This window comes from Phyllobates terribilis, unplaced genomic scaffold (assembly GCF_046119375.1).
Source record: "Phyllobates terribilis strain yellow unplaced genomic scaffold, ASM4611937v1 Scaffold_7__3_contigs__length_470593459, whole genome shotgun sequence".
Classification (NCBI taxonomy): Eukaryota; Metazoa; Chordata; class Amphibia; order Anura; family Dendrobatidae; genus Phyllobates; species Phyllobates terribilis.
Window position 1 is genome coordinate 289,917,804 of NW_027362767.1, and position 23,698 is coordinate 289,941,501.

A 23,698-nucleotide genomic window follows, 5' to 3' on the forward strand; every position below is an offset into this window, starting at 1 on the left:
TAACTTCCATATCCTTCTGTGGTTTATACAAGTGCACTCAATTTCGGCTTGGTTATCATTAAAAGGCTCGCTTAGATGTGGAAACTGCATCACATACTTTTCCTTGAAACATCACAAGATTGCTAACTATTACATTTCATCTAATATGAATTGTGATCTCTATTTGCATATATCCACGTGCTACAACACGTGGGCAGACCTCTGCTAGAATCTATGGTCTGCCATTCATTAACCACATAGTTATTAATCTCTGCATGTAAGTTTAGATTTACACTGCATACATACAAATTATTATACAGTATGATATATATATATATATGCTCCTTCATCAGGTTTAGCTTCTACTATCCGGTGTATTATAGTATTGTTTAAATAACCATAAACATAAACCTATGTTCTATGCGATATCCCTTATAGTGCGGCAGTGTTCACACTGTGCGGTAATGAGGCAGTGACTCAAGGAAAGTTAAACTTAAATGTCTTTATTTGCAAAATCTCACAACTTAAATGCAAATGGTGTCCTCCGGATCACAGCCGGGTGGACCAAACAGTCCATGTAAACTGGTTGCCGTGGGCGACGGCAGCGCCGTTTTGCCCTGAGATGCACCAGTTACGTTGCCTTTACAGGCCTGTGTTATGCCTTCGCACAGGCTTTCAGTGCACAGAGCCTCCTGCTCTGCAGTTTGCAAACAAACCACTGACACCCAAACCTGCAGGTTTTTAAATGAAAACTGTGGCCATGAGCCACTTGTAAGACCCGGGCTGGAGGGAGCGATCCGCCCCACTACCATCCTGTAGATCACTCAAAAAATAAAAGCCCATGTCGGGTTTTCTTAATCCGACCTGGTCAAATAGCTTGACCAAGTTTAAACTTTATTTTATTTTACACTGCAAGCACAGCTGTGTCTGTGATTGTAATGCACTCCAGTGGGTTCAATAACCTTCAATGCGCATCCTGGGGGATACATACCATCCCTCGCATATGATCCCTCTCACTGCCTCACACCCTGTATAGACAACACAAGGGTGCACCCTTTATGATATACAGTACATGTCACAAAGATATAGACAAGGCCGTACTGTCCACAACCGCAGACCACCCATCATCACAATTTCAACGGTATCCACATCCTCAGCATGCAGATGCTATTGAATAGAATGGTGGAACAAAGAACCAAAACCTCTGCGCGACTCGGCGTCTGAGAGTCAGCCCGCTGGAGGCACAATGACGGGACTACATTGTGCTTGCTGTGTGGAGCCTTAGTCCTCATGCTGCACAGACCCGAGCAGCGTGAAAGGGAAATGAGGGTAGGTGAGTAGCTAGTGTTGGTATATGCAACAGTTGTGGACTTCTTTGTTTGTGTGAAGGAGGACTTTATGCTGATCTGACAGTAGATGGCAATGTTGTATAAAGTTTCCTTTTTTACTGCATTGTAAAAGAAAAAAGTCTCTCTTGTACTTTCTGTTTTGTTGTTACTTCCTGGTGCAGTACTGAGTGACTGTGCGTTTTTTCCTTTACCTTATGTTCTGAGAAGTAAAAGCTTGCTATCCCATGTAATCTGCTCTGTGAAGTTTTCTACTATCCAGAAGCTGTGCAACAGCTAGGTAGTGTTTTTTTTAAAAAAATGTCAGTACTTGTTGGGGCCATCATACTGAGTGGGGGGCTGTGGGGGCCATCAGACTGAGTGGGTGGCTGTGGGGGCCATCCTATTGAGTAGGAGGTATTGTGGGCATCATACTGAGTGAAGTGCCATCACACTGAATGGGCATTGTGGGAGAATCATACTAAGAGACCATCCTCCTGTGAGCACCATATTTATGTGGGAGAATCTACTAAATGGGGGCCATCATACTGTGAGCGCCATATTTATGTGGGGGGAAGCTACTAAATGGGGGCCATCATAGTATGTGGGGGCTTTATACTGTACATGTGAGGGGAATGTGGGGTGAAATTGTGGAGGGTGATTCACTGTCCATATCATACTCTGTATGTCGGGGGGAATTTTTGGGAGCATAATACTTTATAATGGCCATGAAAGGGGTACTGTGGGTGAGAACACTAAGGGGCTTCAATAGGGGTATAATTGCTCTGAATGTAATTCAATACATGTCCCTCTCCCTGTTTATAAAAGTTGGAAGATATGACCCCACCTACTCCACAAAATATTTCTTTTGGGGGGGAAGAATGGCACAATAAGATGTTTCGCTATGGGGTCCTGTGATTTCTAGATTTTGTTTTCCTTGTTAAGTATTACCACTTTTTTATCTTAATACAATACCTTCATAAGTACAAACATTATAATTCAGATGCAGATAAAATTTGGCACATAAGAGCTCAATATAGGTAATATATGCCAACATTACATCTACACTGCTATGAATTATGATACGGTGTCCTTATAAGAGAACATCTTTATCATATTCCTCTCTTGTTTTCTGTCCCAATACTACCAACCTGTAAAGATTTTTGCACTTCTTCTCTAATTCTGCCATCAGACTACAGTTGCCCAGTTCTTGCCTCCTTGTAGCTGGCTGGGATTCTTGTAAAGTTGTATTGCGGATTTTATTTGACCCATCACGCTGGGAAAAACTACATTTTGAATCTGTGTTCATTATCTCCTTCCAGCATTGACATTTGCAAACATGGTCTCCTAAAAGAAAAATATGAAAAACAAGTATACTACACAATTTGCATCAATTAATCCATTGATTTCATTTTTCCCAATGTGGTAGTGCTGAAGGAAAATTTTGCTTTCTCTTCTCAGCCTTACAGACTACAGATGATCACTAGCGTTTCATAGTGGTGGGCCAGCCTGTGATGGGTTTAGTTTTTATCATTGTAATAAAAAAGGATCCTATAAAAGCAATTAAAAAACAAACCTTTAAATGAGTTGTCTGCTATCAGAAAAAACTGTTCTTCGGGGAGTATGCTTTATACTAATCCAACTTGGATGCACCGCTGAGCCTCTGCCACTGCTCCCAATGTCTGATATTGACTGCATTGATGACGTCATGTCGACAGTGCGGCAGCCAATCACAGAGCTCGGTGGCTCTGAAAGGTGCAGAGCAGTTGAGCTCAGTGATGTCATGTCAGTACTGCAGCCAATATCACACACCAGGAGCAGGAGCGGCAGAGACTCAGCGAGGGGCCTGAGACAGTGAGTAAGGCAGTTTGTTTTTTATCATTTTAACACATTATAGGGAAATGTTATTGTGAACAGAAATTGATTGTTAGGAACTTATTTCATTCTGGAGGGCCTGGAACATAATATGCCAGTCTGTAGATGTATATAACATGTTCACAAATATAAATGATCGTTTCACATATCCACCAAGTTCAACTTTTCTCACATCAATTATACATCCATGTTCTTTATTTTACCGCTGGAGTGGCATCACTAATGTAAGTTCCCTGCCCCTTGAATATATTTACCAGTCACTATTTTCTTCTGTTGTCCACTCCGGTCATCTTCTGCAGGTTGTGATGACCAGCCGGATCGCTCCAGTGATTGCTGGGTATACCGGAAGTCACTAGTCAATGTAGGTCTATGAGAGCCAGAAGGAGGCCAGTACAAGGTCAGGATAAGGCTCTCATTGACTGACATTGAGAGGTTCTGACTATTAGCTCTAAATTCCAGTCAGTCAGGAGCTGTGGTCACAAGACGCCGGAGCGGCTCTGGAGCGGCACTCGGAAGAGCAGAAGATAGTGACTGGTAAGTATATTACTAGGGGCAGGGAACATGCATTAATGATATCACTCCAGCGCTGAAATATTAAAAAATGCCGGAGTGATGCTTTAAATGCTACATTTTTATAACCCTCAATGCCCAATGTCTTTATGCCCTTTTTGTGAATGCAATCATTGTATCTACAACCTCAATTTCAAGAAAATGTTTAAAATGTAAATAAATCAAGAACATAGTGATTTGGAAACCTCTTATAGCCGTATTTTATTCACAACAAAACAGAACACAGATTAGAAGGTGAAAGTTAGATATTTTTCCATTTCATTTGAATGGGACAATTGGGACAGGGACATGTCTACCATTGTGTAGCATCCCCTCTTCTTTTTGCACCAGTCTGTAAACATCTGGGAAGACCAATTGCTGGAGTTTGTGGACAGGAATGTTGTCCCATTCTTGTCTGATGTAGGATTCTTGCTGCTCCACAGTCCTGGGTCTTCTCTGCCAGATCTTCCGTTTCATAATTTTCCGAATGTTTTCTATTGTTGAAAGGTCTGAACTGCAGGCGGCCGGTTCATCACCCGAACTCTTCTTCTGTGGAGCCATGCTGATGTGATGGATGTAGTGTCTAGTTTAACATTGTCTTGCTGAAATATGCAAGGCCTTCCCTAATATAGACATTGTCTGGACGGGAGCAGATGTTGTTCTAAAATCATTATACAATGCTCAGCAGTAGCGTAGCTTCCAAGGGAGGTAGACGAGGTGGTTGACCCAAGTCCCTTACCCTGAGGACCCAAACCGGAGTGACCACCACTCTTAACTTTATCAGTATCAGTGTGTACAGTATACCGATACAATTAACATTTTTGGTACAACAGACATGGTTTCCCTGGACTGCCATCATTCTCCGTTCTGTAGGCTGTTTGTCGCTTTAAAAAAAATTGTTTGTCACTATATTCCAAGACCACTAACTTTATTTACTGTTCCATCGACGCAGCTGGGTGTGGGCTTGTTTATTTGTGTGCCAAACTGTGATACTATTTGGGGATACATACAATGTTCTGCTAGATTTTTATTGCCTTTGTTGAGTCGAGCCATAGGATCAAATACTTAATTAACCTCAAGACATAGGAGATTGAGAGAAAAGACCCACAAAGTGTATTATTTCACCTTACATAAGGTTGTTTAGATCAAAAGATGGCTGCCATTTCCCGTTTCATCACACCATGCTCTGTTCTGGGAAGAAGCTGCATTCTATAGAAGGACTAACCAACCCACCCTGATGACCTTATGGACTACGCACCCTGATGACCTCATGGACTACGCCCCCTGATGACCTCATGGACCAACCCACACTAATGACCTCATGGACTACGCCCCTTGATGACCTCATGGACCTCGCTCCCTGATGACCTCATGGACCACGCCCTTGATGACCTCATGGATCACGCCCCCTGATGACCTCATGGATCACGCCCCCTGGGCTAACCAATGAATACATCTGGTTACTCACATTCTAGGGCTAACCGAGCCCCTATTGACAGTTTATATAAATCTATGTTGGAGTTGAAAAAAGGAAACTTGTAGCTGTGCCATAGCTAATCAAGGAGAGCTTACATCCGACTGTGTGTGTCTGATGATATTCTTTCTTGCATGCACTTGATCATATCCATTAGGCCAGGAGCAGGCAACTAGTGAACATATTAAACTGTTCACCCTAACACCTTCTCGGCATAGATGCATTGATTAAAAACACTGCAATTTTGTTCTTTCGATTTATTTTTAATTTACAATGTTTAACTAATGGGTTCAATAATTTTATATACTCAAAGATTGAAGAGGAGTGATTCAAATGTTGATGTTTATTTTTTAATAACTTTTTTTTACCTCACACTGGGTCCTTTTTTATCCCAATGTCAGTCCTTAAACCTGCTTGCACTATATACAGGTGCTTCTCATAAAATTAGAATATCATCAAAAAGTTAATTTATTTCAGTTCTTCAATACAAAAGTGAAACTCATATATTATATAGAGTCATTACAAACAGAGTGATCTATTTCAAGTGTTTATTTCTGTTAATGTTGATGATTTTAGCTTATAGACAATGAAAACACAAAAGTCATTATCTCAGTAAATTAGAATACATTATAACAACAGCTTGAAAAATGTTTTTAAAATCCGAAATGTTGGCCTACTGAAATGTATGTTCAGTAAATGCACTCAATACTTGGTCGGGCTCCTTTTGCATCAATTACTGCATCAATGCAGCGTGGCATGGAGGCGATCAGCCTGTGGCACTGCTGAGGTGTTATGGAAGCCCAGGTTGCTTTGATAGCAGCCTTCAGCTCGTCTGCATTGTAGCGTCTGGTGTCTCTCATCTTCCCCTTGACAATACCCCATAGATTCTCTATGGGGTTAAGGTCAGGCGAGTTTGCTGGCCAATCAAGCACAGTGATACTGTTGTTTGTAAACCAGGTATTGGTACTTTTGGCAGTGTGGACAGGTGCCAAGTCTTCTGGAGAATGAAATTTCCGTCTCCAAAAAGCTTGTCGGCAGAGGGAAGCATGAAGTGCTCTAAAATTTCCTGGTAGACGGCTGCGCTGACTTTGGTCTTGATAAAATACAGTGGACCTACACCAGCAGATGACATGGCTCCCCAAACCATCACTGATTGTGGAAACTTCACACTAGACCTCAAGCAGCTTGGATTGTGGCCTCTCCACTCTTCCTCCAGACTCTGGGACCTTGATTTCCAAATGAAATTCAAAATTTACTTTCATCTGAAAACACCTTGGGCCACTGAGCAACAGTCCAGGTCTTTTTCTCCTTGGCCCAGGTAAGACGCTTCTGGCGTTGTCTATTGGTCATGAGTGGCTTGACACAAGGAATGTGACACTTGTAGCCCATGTCCTGGATACGTCTGTGTGTGGTGGCTCTTGAAGCAATGACTCCAGCAGTAGTCCACTCCTTGTGAATCTCCCCTAAATTTTTGAATGGCCTTTTCTTGACAATCCTTTCAAGTCTGCGGTTATCCCGGTTGCTTGTGCACCTTTTTCTACCACACTTTTTCCTTCCACTCAACTTTCCATTAATATGCTTGGATACACCACTCTGTGAACAGCCAGCTTCTTTAGCAATGACCTTTTGCGGCTTACTCTCTTAGTGGAGTGTGTCAATGACTGCCTTCTGGACATCTGTTAAGTCAGCAGTCTTCCCTATGATTGTGGAGCCTACTGAAACAGACTAAGGAACATTTTTTAAACGCTTTGGAAGACTTTGCAGGTGTTTTTTGTTAATTATTCTAATTTACTAAGATAATGACTTTCGTATTTTTATTCGCTGTAAGCCATAATCATCAACATTAACAGAAATAAACACTTGAAATAGATCACTCTGTTTGTAATGACTCTATATAATATATGAGTTTCACTTTTGAATTGAAGAACTGAAATAAATTAACTTTTTTATGATATTCTAATTTTGTGAGAAGCACCTGTATTGCAATAGCTCGGTCCCGCAGTAGATAGTGAATGACAGCCTATGCAAGCCTGTGTGCATTTAGAATATGAGGCAGCCACCCCACGGATGTTTGGTGGGTTAGTAAAGGTGGTTTTATTAGTATTTTCAACCTGTGCTGCCCCCGCCTTTATCATAGGGGACCTGATGCATCCCGTAACGCTTTTTTGTCTAGACATGGTAATGTAAGTATGGCTGCTTTTTTATCTGTGATGTCTCCTATGAAGTCCAGCCAAAATTCTTGTCAAATAGACACCTTTATGAACCCCTAACTGCTTAACCATTTCCCTCTGTGAGCATTCAAAGGATTAAACTGTAGCGATCAGAGCTAACTCCAGTCACTGCTGGTCAATAACAGATGACAGCTGTATAATACAGAATGACACATAGATATATAAAGGTGGACTACATACCAGCTTTAGCCTCTCCTTGCCTACCAACAGGGTAGTGTAATCCAGTCACCAGCCCATTCCCCTTGCATCTGTATGCTGCAATGAGTTCTCTGAGACTGGGGAATTTTTTCACCTCAATTCCTTCCACAGACTGAATGATAAAGGAAAAACACTTGTATCAAAATAGAAAACAGAACATGAAGCCATCACTGATAACACTAAAAGCTATGGAAAAGGCAAATACAATCCTACAGATAGCAAATCTATTACCATACGTTTTTCCATGGGTAAACACCTTGGTACTGGACACTGGTACCAAACTGGAACCTGAAGATAACCTATTATCACAGGGTGCAGAGATTATGCCCCAGGACTCAGCTATGGATTATATCCCCAGGATGGGTCATCAATATCAGATTGGTGGGGATCTGACACCTGGCACCAACACCAATCATCTGTTTGCCTCTCCCACCATGGTTGAATGTTCATAGTGGGTATAGCCGCAACAGCACAGCTCTATACACTCCCTGTGGCTAATCTTGGGTACTGCAGTTCAGCTGCCATTTATTTCAGTAGAAGTGGAGCTGCAGCACCCAAGAATGGCCACTACTTAATGTACAAGGCTGTGCTGTTTTGGCTCTATACACTGCCGTGTAGTCACTACAGGGCTGAAAACAACTGGTGGGTGGCGCTGCCAGGTGTTAGACCATCATCAATCTGATATTGATTTCCTATCTCATCAATATCTAATTCTGGGACAACCCCTTTACCTGTGCCAATATACTCAGCTTTAGTTGTCAGAAAGCCTATTTTAAGTATGATTTGCTAAGTAGAGATGAGCGGATCTTTTGAAATTCAAATTCGCCTACTTCACCAAATTCTCCTAAAAAATTAAATTTATGGCAAATAAATTCGCCTGAATTTTAATACTGGAAAACTTGCAATTGCTTGAAAAATACACAAGGGGGAGAGGAGAGAGAGGAGACAGAGAGAACCCTGCTGGCCATAAGAGCTTAGACTCTTCAGAAGAGAGAGGACCCTACTGACCATAAGAGCTTATGCTCTACAGGAGAGAGAGAGCACCCTGTCGATCATAAAAGTTTACACTCTACAGGAGAGAGAGAAAGGGCCCTGCTGACCATAAGGGCTTACACTCCACTCTACACGAGAGAGAGAAAAGACCTCCGTGGACCATAAGGGTGTACACTCTACAGAAGAGAAAAACATCTTTGAACCCCAAAACATCTTTGAACCTCCACCATATTTGACTGTAGGCACTATGTTCTTTTCTTTGTAGGCCTCATTCCATTTTCAGTAAACAGTAGAATTATGTGCTTTACCTAAAAGCTCTATCTTGGTCTCTTGGTCTCATCAGTCCACAAGACACTTTCCCAGAAGAATTTAGACTTATTCACGTACATTTTGGCAAACTGCTGTCTAGCTTTTTTCTGTCTCTGTGTCAGCAGAGGGGTTCTCCTGGGTCTACTGCTATAGCGTTTAATTTCATTCAAATGTTGATGGATAGTTTGCACTGACACTGATGCACCCTGAGCCTGCAAGAGAGCTTGAATTTCTTTGGAACTTGATTGGGGCTGCTTATCCACCATCCAGACTATTCTGCATTGCAACCTTTCATCAATTTTTCTCTGCCGTCCACATCCAGGGAGATTAGCTACAGTGCAATTGGGTTGTAAACTTCTTGATTATTTTGCGCACCGTGGACAAAAGAACATTAAGATCTCTGGAGATGGATGTGTAACCTTGAGATTGTTCATATTTTTCAACACTTTGGTTCTCAAGTCCTCATACAGTTCTCTTTTCCTCTTTCTTTTCTCCGTGCTTAGTGTGGCACACACAGACACACAATGCAAAGATTGAGGTAACTTCTCCCCTAGTTTCAGGTTTGTTTTTCATATTGTCCATGACGCACCCCCTGGACCTGTGTTGTGCAGGGGAACCCGGAACCGGGCCTGTTGTAGAATGCTGGGGGTTGTAGTCTCCATGTGGCGGTGACCCGGTCCGTGCCCAGGGTGGTCAAACCAGTGGCAGTCTTAATGTATAGCAAATGTCCGACTATGCCACCCGTGGATTGCGGTCAGTGGGGACCGCCGCTGCGCTGCCGACCGCTGAGGCTGATGTTGTCTGCGCAGCCGAGTATGGGATAACTCCCCACGGGAGAAGTATTGCCTCAGGGCAGCTAATGTGAGAGATGATGGGAGTGATGGTGTGAGGGTCCCAGTGCTAATGGTGCTGGTGCGGCAAGGAATCACAGAGACGTGAGGTGCAGTTCAGGGTCTTTACTGATGGTACAAGGCAGACCCTCCCGGGAGTACTGGCTAGTATAAGGGGCCTGGTCAGTCTGCGAGCAAGCAGGAGTTCCCCTGGCCAGGTGGAGTTGTAGGCCTCCCCGTTTATCTGCACTCTTCCTGGCTACCTTGCTGTCAGCAGTTACAAGTAGCCCATGTCCCTGAGTATACCGTGTGGTGCTCACCCGTATGGCTGGTGATTTGGGGCCTTCTGTTAGCCTCCGCTCCTGGATGGTGGCGCTGGTCCCTTCTTTGTGACTGAGCCTCCGGGCTTCTATGGCCAGAGGACCTGGAATCCCCTGCCGGCTGGTTTCTGCTGCTGGGTATATATCAGTCCCCACAGCCTCGGACTCCTGTGTCCGGTTTTAGTAACTTCAGCCAGGGCGAGCTATATCTCTGCTCACAGCCCCTGGCCTTCAGCTGCTGCTCCTACAGAGCTCCTGTTCTCACTTTCCCTCTCCAGGCTCTGACTGCTCTGCTTGTTCTGCAGGCTCTGTCTCACCTAATCCCGCCCCAGACCCAGTTTATAAGGGCAGATTCCTCCCCTCCCAGGTCTGGGCGGGCAGTGTTGCATGCTTAGGGCTCCTGACCAGAGAAACCTCCCACTTGCTCTCAGACATAATATCTCTATTACTGTGGCAACCAGACCCCTGGGGTGTCACATTCACCCCTGTTACTTGCCACAGGTGGGTTTGAATGAGTATCACATGCTTGAAACAAAATTGTTTACCTATCTTTTTGGAAAGGTGCCAACAATTTTGTCTGGCCCATTTTTTGGGGTTGTGTGAGAAATTATATCCAATTTGCCTTTTTTTCTCTGTTTTTTTGTGTTGCTCCAATACACACAAAATAAATAAACATGTATAGCAAAACATGTGTAATAGCAATCATTTTCTGGGAGAAATACTTCATTTTTTGGAACAATTTCAAGAGTGCCAACCTTTTTGGCCATGACTGTAGATACTTTGTAGGAGTGATAGGCAATATCATTAGGAACAGATTACCGTACTTTCTAACCTGACTGCAATATATTAAGTTTCTAAAGATAAAATGTCCTTCATTGTGAAAATTGCTTTTGCATTATGAAAAACCCTTTGAGAATTCTAGCAAAGTATGTCTACAACAACCAAATAATGACTTGTACACCCACAGATTTCTTTCTTTTGATATTAAATACACATTATTCATTTCTGACACGTGGGAATTGGTTGACACATACTGTTGGGTAATAAAATTTGCTTTAAGCTGTAACACCTCTCATTTCTGTGGCTATGAAAGGAAACCAAATCATGAAGAGTATGCAGAAAATAATGTGGCGAGAAAGAAAATGTGGAGGGTTAGATCAGATATACAAAGAGATGCATTGTATTTTTCTTATATACTTGTGGCTAAAAGTTTTCACTGACTCAAATTTTCATCATCACAAATTTTGCTGCTTTAGCGTTTTTAGATATTTAGTCAGAAGAAAATTATCAGCATTTCATAGGTTTTTACACTTTTATTGATAAATACATCAAGTTCATGGAAAGACTCGATATTTACAGTTCCGATCCTTATTTTTCAAGACATCTGCAATATTTTCCATGCTGGATATAAGCTTTTGGGTCAAATTCTGACAGATCACAGTCCTTTGTAGTCTAATTAGTGCTTAGAGTTTATCAAAATTTCTGGAGTTTTGTTTGTCCATCTGCTTTTTGTGGATTGACTGAAGGATCTCAATGGGAATGAGATCTGAGGACTATTCTAGTCAATTCCCTGACCCAAAATTTCAATTTTTTTTTCATCAAGCCATTTACAATTTTTCCTTGTGACATGCTGCTCCATCACGTTGGAAAAAAGCATTGTTCAATAGTAAATTGCTCCTTCGTGGGAGAAGTTGCTCTTGGGGAATGTTTAGACACCATTTTTTTTATTCATGGTAGTGTTCTTATGCAAAATTGTGAGTGATCCCACTTCCTTGGATGAAAAGCAACTCCACACATGAATGGTCTAGGATGTTTTACTGCTGATATGAAACATGACTTATGGTAGTGCTCACCTTTTCATCTCGAGACAACCAGTCTTCCAAACCTCCCCAAAAAATCTGAAGGGGTCTTCATCAAAGAAAATAACTTTACCCCAGTCCTCTCCAATCACTGTATAATTCCGGTAGCATGTCTGTTTCTCCTTGACGTTATTCGCGGAGGGAAGTTGTTTATGCTGCTATTGTTGATATCAGAGTAACCTCTAAGCACTTGCTATAATTTCTTGGAAGCATTCTTCAAAGTAATTGAAGCTCTCTTTTTGAAGGTCTTAATAATCCGATAATTGCTTAAATTAATGGGCAATATTACAAACAGCAATGTCCTTGCCTGTAAAACCTTTTTGATGCAAAGCAATGATGACTTCACATGTTTCCTTGAAGGTAACCATGTTTAACAGAAAAATATTTCAAGCATCACCCTCCTTCTAAAGCAACCAGTCAGCTGTTATAATTCAATCAGCATGACATAGTGATATTAACCATCTTGCCTTCGTTAACACTGTCTCTTGTGCTAGCAAAAAGATCACTGAAATGATGTAAGCAGGTCATTTTGTAACAGGACTTTAAAGTAGTGGAATGTTTTTTTTTGTGATTAAGTTAATTTTCATAGCAGGAAATAACTTTTGCAATGTTTTGGAATTCATCTGATCACTTTTCATAACAAGCTAGGGTTAATGCAAATTGCCACTATAAAAACTGGAGCTGCAAACTTATGAAAACCGTAATTTGTGTCAGCATCAAAACTTTTAGCCATGACTGTACATTGGTTAAACATCTCTTAATGATGACAGCAGCTCATGATTTTGATCATATGTTAAGCCATTTGGAATGGAGGGGAGGAACTCAGTGTGGATTATAGTGTTTTGGGGGCAATAGCAGCCTCAGTGGATCAGAGTACATGTAGAAACCAGATATACAGTGGGGATAAAAGTATTTAGTCAGCCACCAATTGTGCAAGTTCTCCCACTTAAAAAGATGAGAGAGACCTGTAATTGACATCATAGGTAGACCTCAACTATGAGAGACAAAATGAGAAAACAAATCCTGAAAATTACATTGTCTGATTTGGAAAGAAATTTTTTTCAATTTTTTTGTGGAAAATAAGTATTTAGTCACCTACAAAAAAAGTTCATCAATACTTTGTTATATATCCTTTGTTGGCAATGACAGAGGTCAAACGTTTTCTGTAAGTCTTCACAAGGTTGGCACACACTGTTGCTGGTATGTTGACCCATTCCTCCATGCAGTTCTCCTCTAGAGCAGTGATGTTTTGGGGCTGTCGCTGGGCACAATTGGTGGCTGAGTAAATACCTTTTTTCCCCACTGTACATATTTTATTACACATTTATGTACAATATGCTTTGTTTTATACATACGCACCTGAACTGAGAGTAATCCATTCTCATCTTGTAAGACACGATAGGTATGCACCTGCTGAAGGTACCTTATGGTAAACAAAAAAAATATAACACTTTCTTTGTAATCTTTTTTGTAACTTAATACAGTAAGTATAACATGATAAATCCTTGTATATGAGAAAGAAAAGCTAACAAAACAAATGTGTTCAATTAATATCCATTATCTTAGAATAGAGCAATGCCGGCGCTACCGCCTTCTATTGTGTACATTTTCTGAAATAAGCGAGAAGTCGTCTGCTGCAGTTTGCTTCCAATTCAGCGAATAAAACAGATGAAGATGCAAACTACGCTATGTGCACTTAAAAATATTCCCAACAATTATTAACAAACACATAAATATAGGATATATGTTAGATTGGATGATCCTATGAAAGTTGTCATCAAGAGTCCAAATATGTTGCGCTCCGGTAATGATCCAATCAACAAAGATAAAGGTAATGTGTCCTGATTGTCTCTTTATATGTGAACACGTGGTATAAACGAAGAAAGATGCCCCTTGATTCTTACTTTGTGTATAAACAATCAGTATAGATGAAGATAATATATCCTGATGTCCTCATAGAGCTGGAGTGACAGAGGCTTCAGATCTACAAATAGCTCTTCAACCTCATTTACATATCAATTCAAACACTGATTTCTCAGTAGCTGTGGAAAGGACTGGCCATATGAAGGTAATGTCCCAAGAGCATTTAAAAGAGCTAGAGCTACATGTACTGTACATATAAATCGTTGGAGGGGGGTGATGGGTAGAAATCCTGCTGACACATTCCCTTTTAAGAAAACTAAGAAAGAATGAGGAAACACATGGAAGTTAAGCCTGACCAGCCTAGACTTAATTCATGTTTAAGGTTAATATTTTAAGTACTTGAAAACATGTTTAAGTTGGAGGCAGAATAGATGTATGGAAACAAGGTAGACAGTGATGGAAGCAACAAGCACTTTGTTCACACTGCCATTTACTAAATTGAAAAGCGTAAGATAAATATTTAATAAATGCACTTTTATATGACATGTAATGCCGTGAGATATTGTAAAAACTAAAAATCTTTAATAAAATCATGCATAAAAAACAATATATAACTACATAGTAACATAGTTTTTAAGGTTGAAGGAAGACTAAGTCCATCTAGTTCAACCCATAGCCTAACTTGTTGATCCAGAGGAAGGCAAAAAAAAACCATGTGGCAAACATTAAGCTCCACATTGGGGAAAAAAATTCCTTCCCGACTCCATACGACAATCAGACTAGTTTCCTGGATCAACGCCCTATCAAGGAATCTAGTATATATAACCTGTAATATTATACTTTTCAAGAAAGGCATCCATGCCCTTCTTAAACTTTAACAGTGAATCACTCATTACAACATCATGCGGCAGAGAGTTCCATAGTCTCACTGCTCTTACAGTAAAGAATCCCCGTCTGTGATTATGATTAAACCTTCTTTCCTCCAGACGTAGAAGATGCCCCCTTGTCCCCGTCTCAGGCCTCAGAGTAAAAAGGTCTTTGTACTGTCCCCTCATATACTTGTACATAGTAATAAGATCACCCCGAAGCCTTCATTTTTCCACAGTAAATAACCCCAAGTGTAATAACCTGTCTTGGTATTGCAGACCCCCCAGTCCTCTAATAACCTTGGTCGCTCTTCTCTGCACCCGCTCTTGTTCAGCTATGTCTTTCTTATACACCGGAGACCAGAACTGTACACAGTATTCTAAGTGTGGTCGCACTAATGACTTGTATAGAGGTAAAATTATGTTCTCCTCATGAGCATCTATGCCTCTTTTAATGCATCCTATTATTTTATTTGCCTTTGCAGCAGCTGCCTGACACTGGCCACTAAACGTGAGCTTGTCGTCCACCAATACACCCAGGTCTTTTTCAGTTACAGTTTTGCCCAGTGTTTTACAATTAAGCATATAATTATACATTTTATTTCCTCTGCCCAAGTGCATTACCTTACATTTATCCCCATTAAAGCTCATTTGCCATTTATCAGCCCAAGCTTCTAGTTTACATAGATCCTCCTGTAATATAAAATTGTCCTCCTCTGTATTGATTACCCTGCAGAGTTTAGTGTCATCTGCAAATATTGAAATATTACTCTGTATGCCCCCTACAAGGTCATTAATAAATATGTTAAAAAGAAGGGGGCCCAATACTGACTCCTGTGGTACCCCACTGTTAACTGAGACCCAGTCTGAGTGTTTTCCATTAATAACCACCCTTTGTTTCCTATCACTGAGCCAGTTCTTAACCCACATACATATATTTTCCCCTATCCCCATTGTTCTCATTTTATGTATCAACCTTTTGTGTGGAACCGTATCAAAAGCTTTTTAAAAGTCCATATACACAACATCCACTGCATTTCCTTGGTCCAGTCCAGAACTTGCCTCCTCATAAAAACTGATCAGATTAGTTTAACAGGAACGGTCCATCGTAAACCCATGTTGATATTGGGTCATGAAGTTATTCTTCTTCAGATACTCTATCATAGCATCTCTTAGGAAACCCTCCAGGATTTTACCCACAGTAGAGGTTAAGTTTACCGGCCTATAATTTCCAAGTTCAGTTTTTGTCCCCTTTTTGAATATTGGCACCACATTTGCTATACGCCAGTCCTGTGGTACAGACCCGGTTATTATGGAATCTTTAAAGATTAAAAATAATGGTCTATCTATGACGTTACTTAATTCCTGCAGTACTCGCGGGTGTATCCCATCCGGGCCCGGGGATTTGTCAACTTTAGTGATTTTTAGACGCCGCCGTACTTCCTGCTGGGTTAAGCAAGTGACATTTAATGGAGAATTTTTGTTATCACTAATCATGTTTTCTGTCATGCGATTTTCTTGTGTAAATACGGTTGAAAAAAAATCATTTAGCATATTGGCTTTTTCCTCATCCTCATCCACCATTTCACCCAGACTATTTTTAAGGGGGCCAACACTATCAATTTTTAGTTTTTTACTATTTATGTAGTTAAAGAATATTTTGGGGTTATTTTTACTTTCTCTGGCAATGATTCTCTCTGCCTCAATCTTTGCTGCCTTGATTTGTTTTTTACATAATTTATTTAATTTTCTATATTTATTTAATGCCTCATCACTACCTACTTGCTTTAGTTCTCTAAATGCTTTCTTTTTGTCACTTATTGCGCCCCTTACAGCTCTATTTAGCCATAGTGGTTTCCTCCTATTTCTAGCATGTTTATTCCCAAGGGGTATATATTGTGCACAGGTCCTATTCAGGATGTTAATAAATGTCTCCCATTTGCTTTGTGTAGCTTTATGTCTCAGGATATCGTCCCAGTTTATTGCACTAAGATCATCTCTTAACCATTGGAAATTTGCTTTCCTGAAGTTTAGTGTCCTTGTAACCCCTCTACTACACATCTTATTAAAGGTTACATGAAAACGTATTATTTTGTGATCACTATTACCCAAGTGACCCCCAACTCGTATATTTGATATGCAGTCTGGCCTATTGGTTAATATTAGGTCTAGCAGTGCCCCCCTTCTTGTTGGGTCCTGAACCAGTTGTGAAAGGTAATTGTGTAGCGCCCCAAGGGCTCGGCCGCTACAGGGGTATTGCACCTCTGCCAGAGGTGTGGTATTCCACTCCCAGGTAAGGATGGAGTATGGACCAGGGCTCAGTTAGCTGCATACAGCACACTCACCCCATTTCCGAGGGACAGTTCAACGATGCTCCCATTAGACAGAAATGCAGGCACGACAGACCATGTCCCTGGCTGGAGTGGGGAGGGGGGAGGAATACCCAGTGATGTAGGAGCAGATAGAGGTTGGTTCCTGAGCGTAGGTAGGAGCTCATTGGTTGCTGGTCACCTGAGCTCACACACTAGGGAAGGGTATAAAAGGTGGGCACCATCTTAGTTCTGGGGGTCGAAGAAGTCTGTTCAGTGAAGTTCAGTGAGTGGAGAGGACAGGGAGCAGAGGCTCTGTAGGAGCTCTGCTCAGAGGCAGGCCTAGAGAAAAGGCCGGGAACAGAAAGGAACAAGAACAGAGAGGAACAAGAACAGAAAGGAACAGAAACAGCAAGGAACAGCAGGGAAGGAGAGAGAGAGTAACAGAAGGGCTCAGGAACAAGAAGGCAGAAGGGACCCTAAGAACCCACGAGAATATAGGGTGAAGGGTCAGGCAGATTAAGGGTACCGGATCCCAAGTTGGTGGAGGAGAAACAACCCTCAGCCAAAGACCGGAGGTCGTGATCATTTATTGGTGCGACACCTCATTAAACCTGCTAGGAAGGCACCATATAGAACAGTGGGGAACGGGATCCACGTTTACCCGCACAAGTTCGCGGCAGCTGGACAAAAGTGGGTCACTGGTGAGGCAGGCCAGAGAAAGGATAAAAGGGGGTCCTGGGCCATGCTCCTGAACTGCCTGGGGGTTGGCGGAGCCCCTCACCTGGTGGACACCGCACGGCTTCGGTGGTCACTACCTGTACAGAAGTGACCCGGAGAATCTGAACTGTGAGTAAAAGGCATTGGACTGTAGTGCGTTGTCTGTGTACTCTGTCGCTCCTCCCGCACTAACGGTACTGGGACTCCCTGCACCATCACCCCCACCATCCACTGCGCTGCCCTGGGGTTACACTCTTCCCGTGGGGAGTTATACAATCTCAGCTGCGCATACCATCAACCTCAGGGGACTGCCTTGCAGCAGCGGTTCCTAATAACCGCAATCCACGGGTGGCGTAGTCGGACATTACCAACAGCACATAGCAGACTGCCATTGGTCTGACCACCCTGAGCCATGGAACCGGGTCGCCACCACTACCCCCATCGTCTCCCTATTGCCCAGCTCCGAGTGCCCCACGGCCCAGGGGGCGAGTCAATTGTCTCCCATAGTAGTCAAAAACCTATTTCCTTTGCTTGAACTACATGTTTCTGTCCCCCAATGTATTTCAGGGTAGTTGAAGTCTCCCTTAATAATGACTTCTCCTTGAGTCGCTGCTTCATCTATTTGCTTTATGAGGATATTCTCCGCTACTTCCATTATTTTTGGAGACTTATAACAAACTCCTATCAGTAATTTATTATTTTTTCCCCCTCCCCTTATCTCCACCCACAGGGACTGTACATTTTCATTAGATTCACATACTGTATATCCTCCCGCAAGACAGGTTTTAAGGATGATTTTTCATATAAACCCACTCCCCCCCCTCGATTGTTTGTACGGTCATTTCTGAACAGACTATAGCCCTGTAAATTAACTGCCCAGTCATGGCTCTCGTCCAGCCACGTCTCAGATATCCCTACCATGTCATAATTATTTTCCAACAAAATTAATTCTAATTCCTCCATTTTGTTGGTGAGGCTTCTGGCATTAGTGTACATGCATTTTATGTATCTCTCTGTACCTCTATTCCTTCTTACTTTATTGACTGTTCTAACCCCACCCCCAATTTCTTTATTTGTGCCTAGGTCACTATCTGCACTATCTTCCCCACCTATAAAATGAATACCCTCCCCCCCAATCCCTAGTTTAAACACTCCTCCAATCTTCTAGCCATTTTCTCCCCCAGCACAGCTGCACCCTCCCCATTAAGGTGCAGCTGGTCCCTAGCGTAGAGTCTGTAGCCAACTGAGAAGTCGGCCCAGTTCTCCAGGAACCCAAATCCCTCCTTCCTAAACCAGTTCTTGAGCCACTTATTTATCTCCCTAATCTCCCGTTGCCTCTCTGGCGTGGCACGTGGTACCGGTAGTATTTCAGCGAATACCACCTTGGAGGTCCTTGCTTTCAGCTTGCAGCCTAATTCCCTGAAATCATCTTTAACCCTTTCGCAACCTTGGGTTTTGTCGTTTTTGCTTTTTCGTTTTTTGCTCCCCTTGTTCCCAGAGCCATAGCGCTTTTATTGTTTGGTCAATATGGCCATGTGAGGGCTTATTTTTTGCGGGACGAGTTGTACTTTTCAACGCCATTACTAATTTTACCATATCATGTACGGGAAAACAGGAAAAAAATTCCAAGTGCGGTAAAATTGCAAAAAAAGTGCAATACCACAGTTGTTTTTTATTTATTTTTTTTACCACGTTCACTGAATGCTAAAAATGACCTGCTATTCTTATTCTCCAGGTCATTACGAGTTTGTAGACACCAAACATGTATAGGTTCTTTTATATTTAAGTGGTGAAAAAAAATTCCAAAATTTGGTAAAAAAATAAAAAAAAAATAGCGCCATTTTCCGAGACCTGTAGCGTCTCCATTTTTCGTGATCTGTGGCTGGGTGAGGGCTTATTTTTTGCGCGCCGGGCTGACGTTTTTATTGATAACATTTTGGTGTAGATCCAATGTTTTGATCGCCCGTTATTGCATTTTATTGCAATTTTGTGGCAACCAAAAAATGTAATTCTGGCGTTTAGAATTTTTTTCTCGTTACGCCGTTTACCGATCGGATTAATTCTTTTGTTATATTGATAGATCGGGCGATTCTGAACGCGGCGATACCAAATATGTGTATGTGGGGTTTATTTTTTATTATTTTATTTTGAATGGGGCGAAAGGGGGGTGATTTAAACTTTTATATTTTTTTTATTTTTTTAAAAACTTTTTTTTTTCACTTACTGCATGCTTCAATAGTCTCCATAGGAGACTAGAAGCAGCAGTTGTCTGATCGGTTCTGCTACATACAGGGGATCGGCAGATCCCCTGCATATAGCAGAATTGGTCCTGTGCTATGAGCGCCGACCACTAGGTGGCGCTCATAGCGAACAGATCATGACAACCACAGACCCTGCTGCAGACCCTGGGTTGTCATGTACGCCCATCGGCGACCCGCGATCACGTGACGGGGTCGCCGGTGGCCAGGGCTTAGGACGCGCTTCCAGGAAGCGCGCGTTAAATGCCGCTGTCGGAGATTGACAGCGGCATTTAACAGGTTAACAGCCGCGGGTGGATCGCGATTCCACCCGCGGCTGTTGCGGGCACATGTCAGCTGTAAGAATCAGCTGACATGTGCTCCGTTCAGTGAGGGCTCAGCGCAGCAGCCCTCACTGAACGGGCAGTACGCAAATGTGCGTACTAATACGGCATGGGCTCTAAAGGGGTTAAGGACCTTCCACCTACCTCTAAATTTGTCATTTGTGCCAATGTGCACCATGACCGCTGGGTCCTCACCAGCCCCTCCCAGTAATCTGTCAACCCGATCAGCGATGTGCCGGACTCGAGCGCCAGGTAGGCAGCACACTGTTCGACGATCCCTGTCTTTGTGACAGATTGCCCTATCTGTTCCCCTAATAATTGAGTCCCCCACTACCAGCACCTGCCTGGCCTGCCCTACTCTCCTATTTCCCTCTTTACTGGAGCTGACACTCCTCCGGCTTTTAGGGGACATGCCTTGCTGCAGTAGTGCTACCCCTGTACCGTCACTCCCTTCATCTGCCAACTTTGCAAACTTATATACAGTATATGTATATATCAGCATCCTCCAGTGAATAAACTCTATATACAAATACTGTATATACCAGCAGCAAAGAAACTGTATATATAAGTATATACCAGCACCCAGCAATAAATAAACCATATACATGAATATATCAGCAATGATGAAACCATATACATAAGTATATATAAGCACACAGTAAGGAAATAATGACACAACAGGCAGAAGTGAATAAACCACATATGTAATCACAGTAAACATTGCAGTAATCACCCCCCCCCCAGATTATAATCACTGCAATTATAGCAGTAATCATCCATACCTCTTACCCCAATATTAACATAGTAGCAATAATTTGCAGTTATCATCCATCATATGCCATTCGCCATCCCCACTGTCCCTCGCTGTTTATTGTCACAGTCAGTAATCGTGATGATGATGTGCAGTAATCATCCATCACTGCGCGTTTCACGATAATCTCGCAGTGTGAAAAGGATGCCAGTCATCCAATCAATGAGAAAATCTCCCATTCATCGGGATAAAATTATTTTTAGGCTGGCTTAAAAATTATCATTCTTGGCAGCACATTGTCCATTGTAAAGCAAGGCATGTGCTGTTGAGAACAATGACAGTCTAAGTGCACAGAACACTTAACACTGCAAATCAGCTAGTTTCCTAGCTAAAAGACTGCGGGGTATGAATATTTGCTGCACATGATACTTACTGTGGGGGGATAAGTAACAGAGTACCCATGATATGCAGTAAATAATCATCCGTCATCACTTGCTCTTAGTCCCTTCCAGACCATAACTATGGCATAAACTGCACTAATAATCTCATAAATATAAACAGCTGAATATTATGAGATTATTAAATGCTGCTCATGCCATGGTTATTGCCTGAGGGGTAAGTGGTGTTGTCAGGGGGCTTATTATATTAATGGTCTGGGGCTTAAAATAACTCTCAGACAGTAATGAAAGCAAGTCCTACATATTCATAATATAATAAGCCCCAGCCACCAAATTAAGTGGTATAATATTCAAAGCTTCATACCGACACAGTTAGCAGGCAACTACTGGAGAAGGAACCAAGGTGCTGACCCCAAAACAGTATAATGTTCCCCCATTCTGGCCCCATTGTTGCCCCCATACAGTATTATGTCTCCCATTGTGACCTCAATATAATTATAATGACCCTATTGTGGCCCCCATATTGTATAATGTCCCCCATTTTGGCACAGATAATTATTTTTTCTCTGCTCTAGGTGTAAAAAGAAAGTCTCTTCCCTGCATGAATCATCCCACTCTTCAACTCCTGACCCAGCTGCTCCACTCCTCCCCCACGCTGGGGACTTTTGCAGTGACTTATGACTCATGCAGGGAAAATAAACTTCCTGTTTGTATATAGAGCTTGGAAGGATTCAGCTAGTCTATTTCTAATCATGTGATGTCATAGACCTAATGGGAAAGAGAAGAATTAACTTGGTAGAAAGGCAAAATGAGCAATTGTAACTACCCAGTGCTATATAATATGATGACGCAATATATGAAGAGGATAAAAACTTTGATAGGCGTGCTTCCTTAAAAATAATAAAAGTTTATAAACTTACCATATCAATCTCCTGCCAGACCTCTTCCAGTAATTGGCTATAGCAGTCACATGCTCATTTAAAGCGAAGAAGTACAGAGACCAGTGGAGAGGCAGCAATGGAGGAGGCACAGCAGGGGGTTGGTAAGGTGACAATACTTTATTTTATTATTTTAAGCATTAAAGTGGAGCTTTAAACAACCACTTTAAAAAATCCCCTTTAAAAAAATACACTGGGCAGTCTAAATGTAACAAATGTATAAAGATCCCAAGGACCTAATTCTTATCTCTGAACTCCATTCCATTTGCCAACAGTGATCCCATGAACGTCCCGTGTTCTGCATTGCAATGTATTGCCAGGACTCCTAACTCAGAGAAGCATCACAGCTGGACTCTTATATGCCTTGTTATCATACAGTGCACAGATTTACCAGCTTACGACAGGGGAAGGAAAGTGAGTTCAGAGATAAGAATTACATCTTTAGAATCTATGTCTGTTCGTTTATCCACTCATATATGGATTATATGGATTTAACCTAAAAGTTGTAGTAGTTAGGGGCCATTTTTCATGGTGACAGATTCCCTGTAAGTAACATCAGCAGCAATTGATACTGAATAGGGATGTTTTTTGCTGAACTTCATGGATTGTTTTATTGTCTCCAAATCTGGGTTTATTAGCAAGTTCTCCGAGTCTGTGAGCAGCTCAAGCCTGACATAAATGCATTGGCCATTAGCTGAAAGCCTTATATCCACTATTAGAACATAAAGAAGAAATATAAAAGAAGGACTAAAACAATGTAAATAATCACTCACATAAGGCAGATGGCAAATGCCCCACTGACAGATTCACTCTGCCGCACAAGAAAGGCTCCATCTCGTCCATCACGGGTCAGCAACTGTTCTGCATACATTTGGCTTAATTCTGCATGGTACCAACATTCACACATGCTCTCTATGGGCTCTAAAAAAAGGCTTTAAAATAAAAAAAAGTAAAATTTGAAAATATTATATAACATTATCACAGTTTTCTAAATGTGACATAACATGAAAGCTAAATTCAGGCTTACTGGTAGGTACTTCCAATTGATAAACAGTGTTTATTTTCTTATGGTTTGAAGATCCAGGCTATATATATATATATATATATATATATATATATATATATATATACAGTATATATACATATTGAAATGCACATCTCTTTCATATATTTATCAAGACAATTGTTTAGATGCTTTCCCTGATTATAGAATTTGACATGCAACACCACTAAAATTATTACCATTATTATTATTATTGTGAATCTGAATCTATTTATGACATTTTCAAGCCAATTAATATAATCATGAGAATGTTATTTTAATGGTACA

The 23,698-nt window shown here is 41.6% G+C and overlaps 1 protein-coding gene across 1 annotated transcript in view; it reads right to left on the minus strand.

Moving 5' to 3' along the window:
- Window positions 1-23,698, minus strand: part of LOC141153177 (phosphatidylinositol 3,4,5-trisphosphate 5-phosphatase 2A-like) — a 124,232-nt gene that overhangs the window by 98,349 nt on the left and 2,185 nt on the right. Inside the window, exons 2-5 of the mRNA XM_073637877.1 lie at window positions 23,142-23,300; window positions 13,302-13,365; window positions 7,614-7,743; window positions 2,456-2,651 (exon numbers count right to left, since the gene is read on the minus strand). Coding sequence (XP_073493978.1) covers window positions 2,456-2,651; window positions 7,614-7,743; window positions 13,302-13,365; window positions 23,142-23,275 — 524 coding nt within the window. The 5' untranslated portion in view covers window positions 23,276-23,300. The remainder of the gene's footprint in view (window positions 1-2,455; window positions 2,652-7,613; window positions 7,744-13,301; window positions 13,366-23,141; window positions 23,301-23,698) is intronic.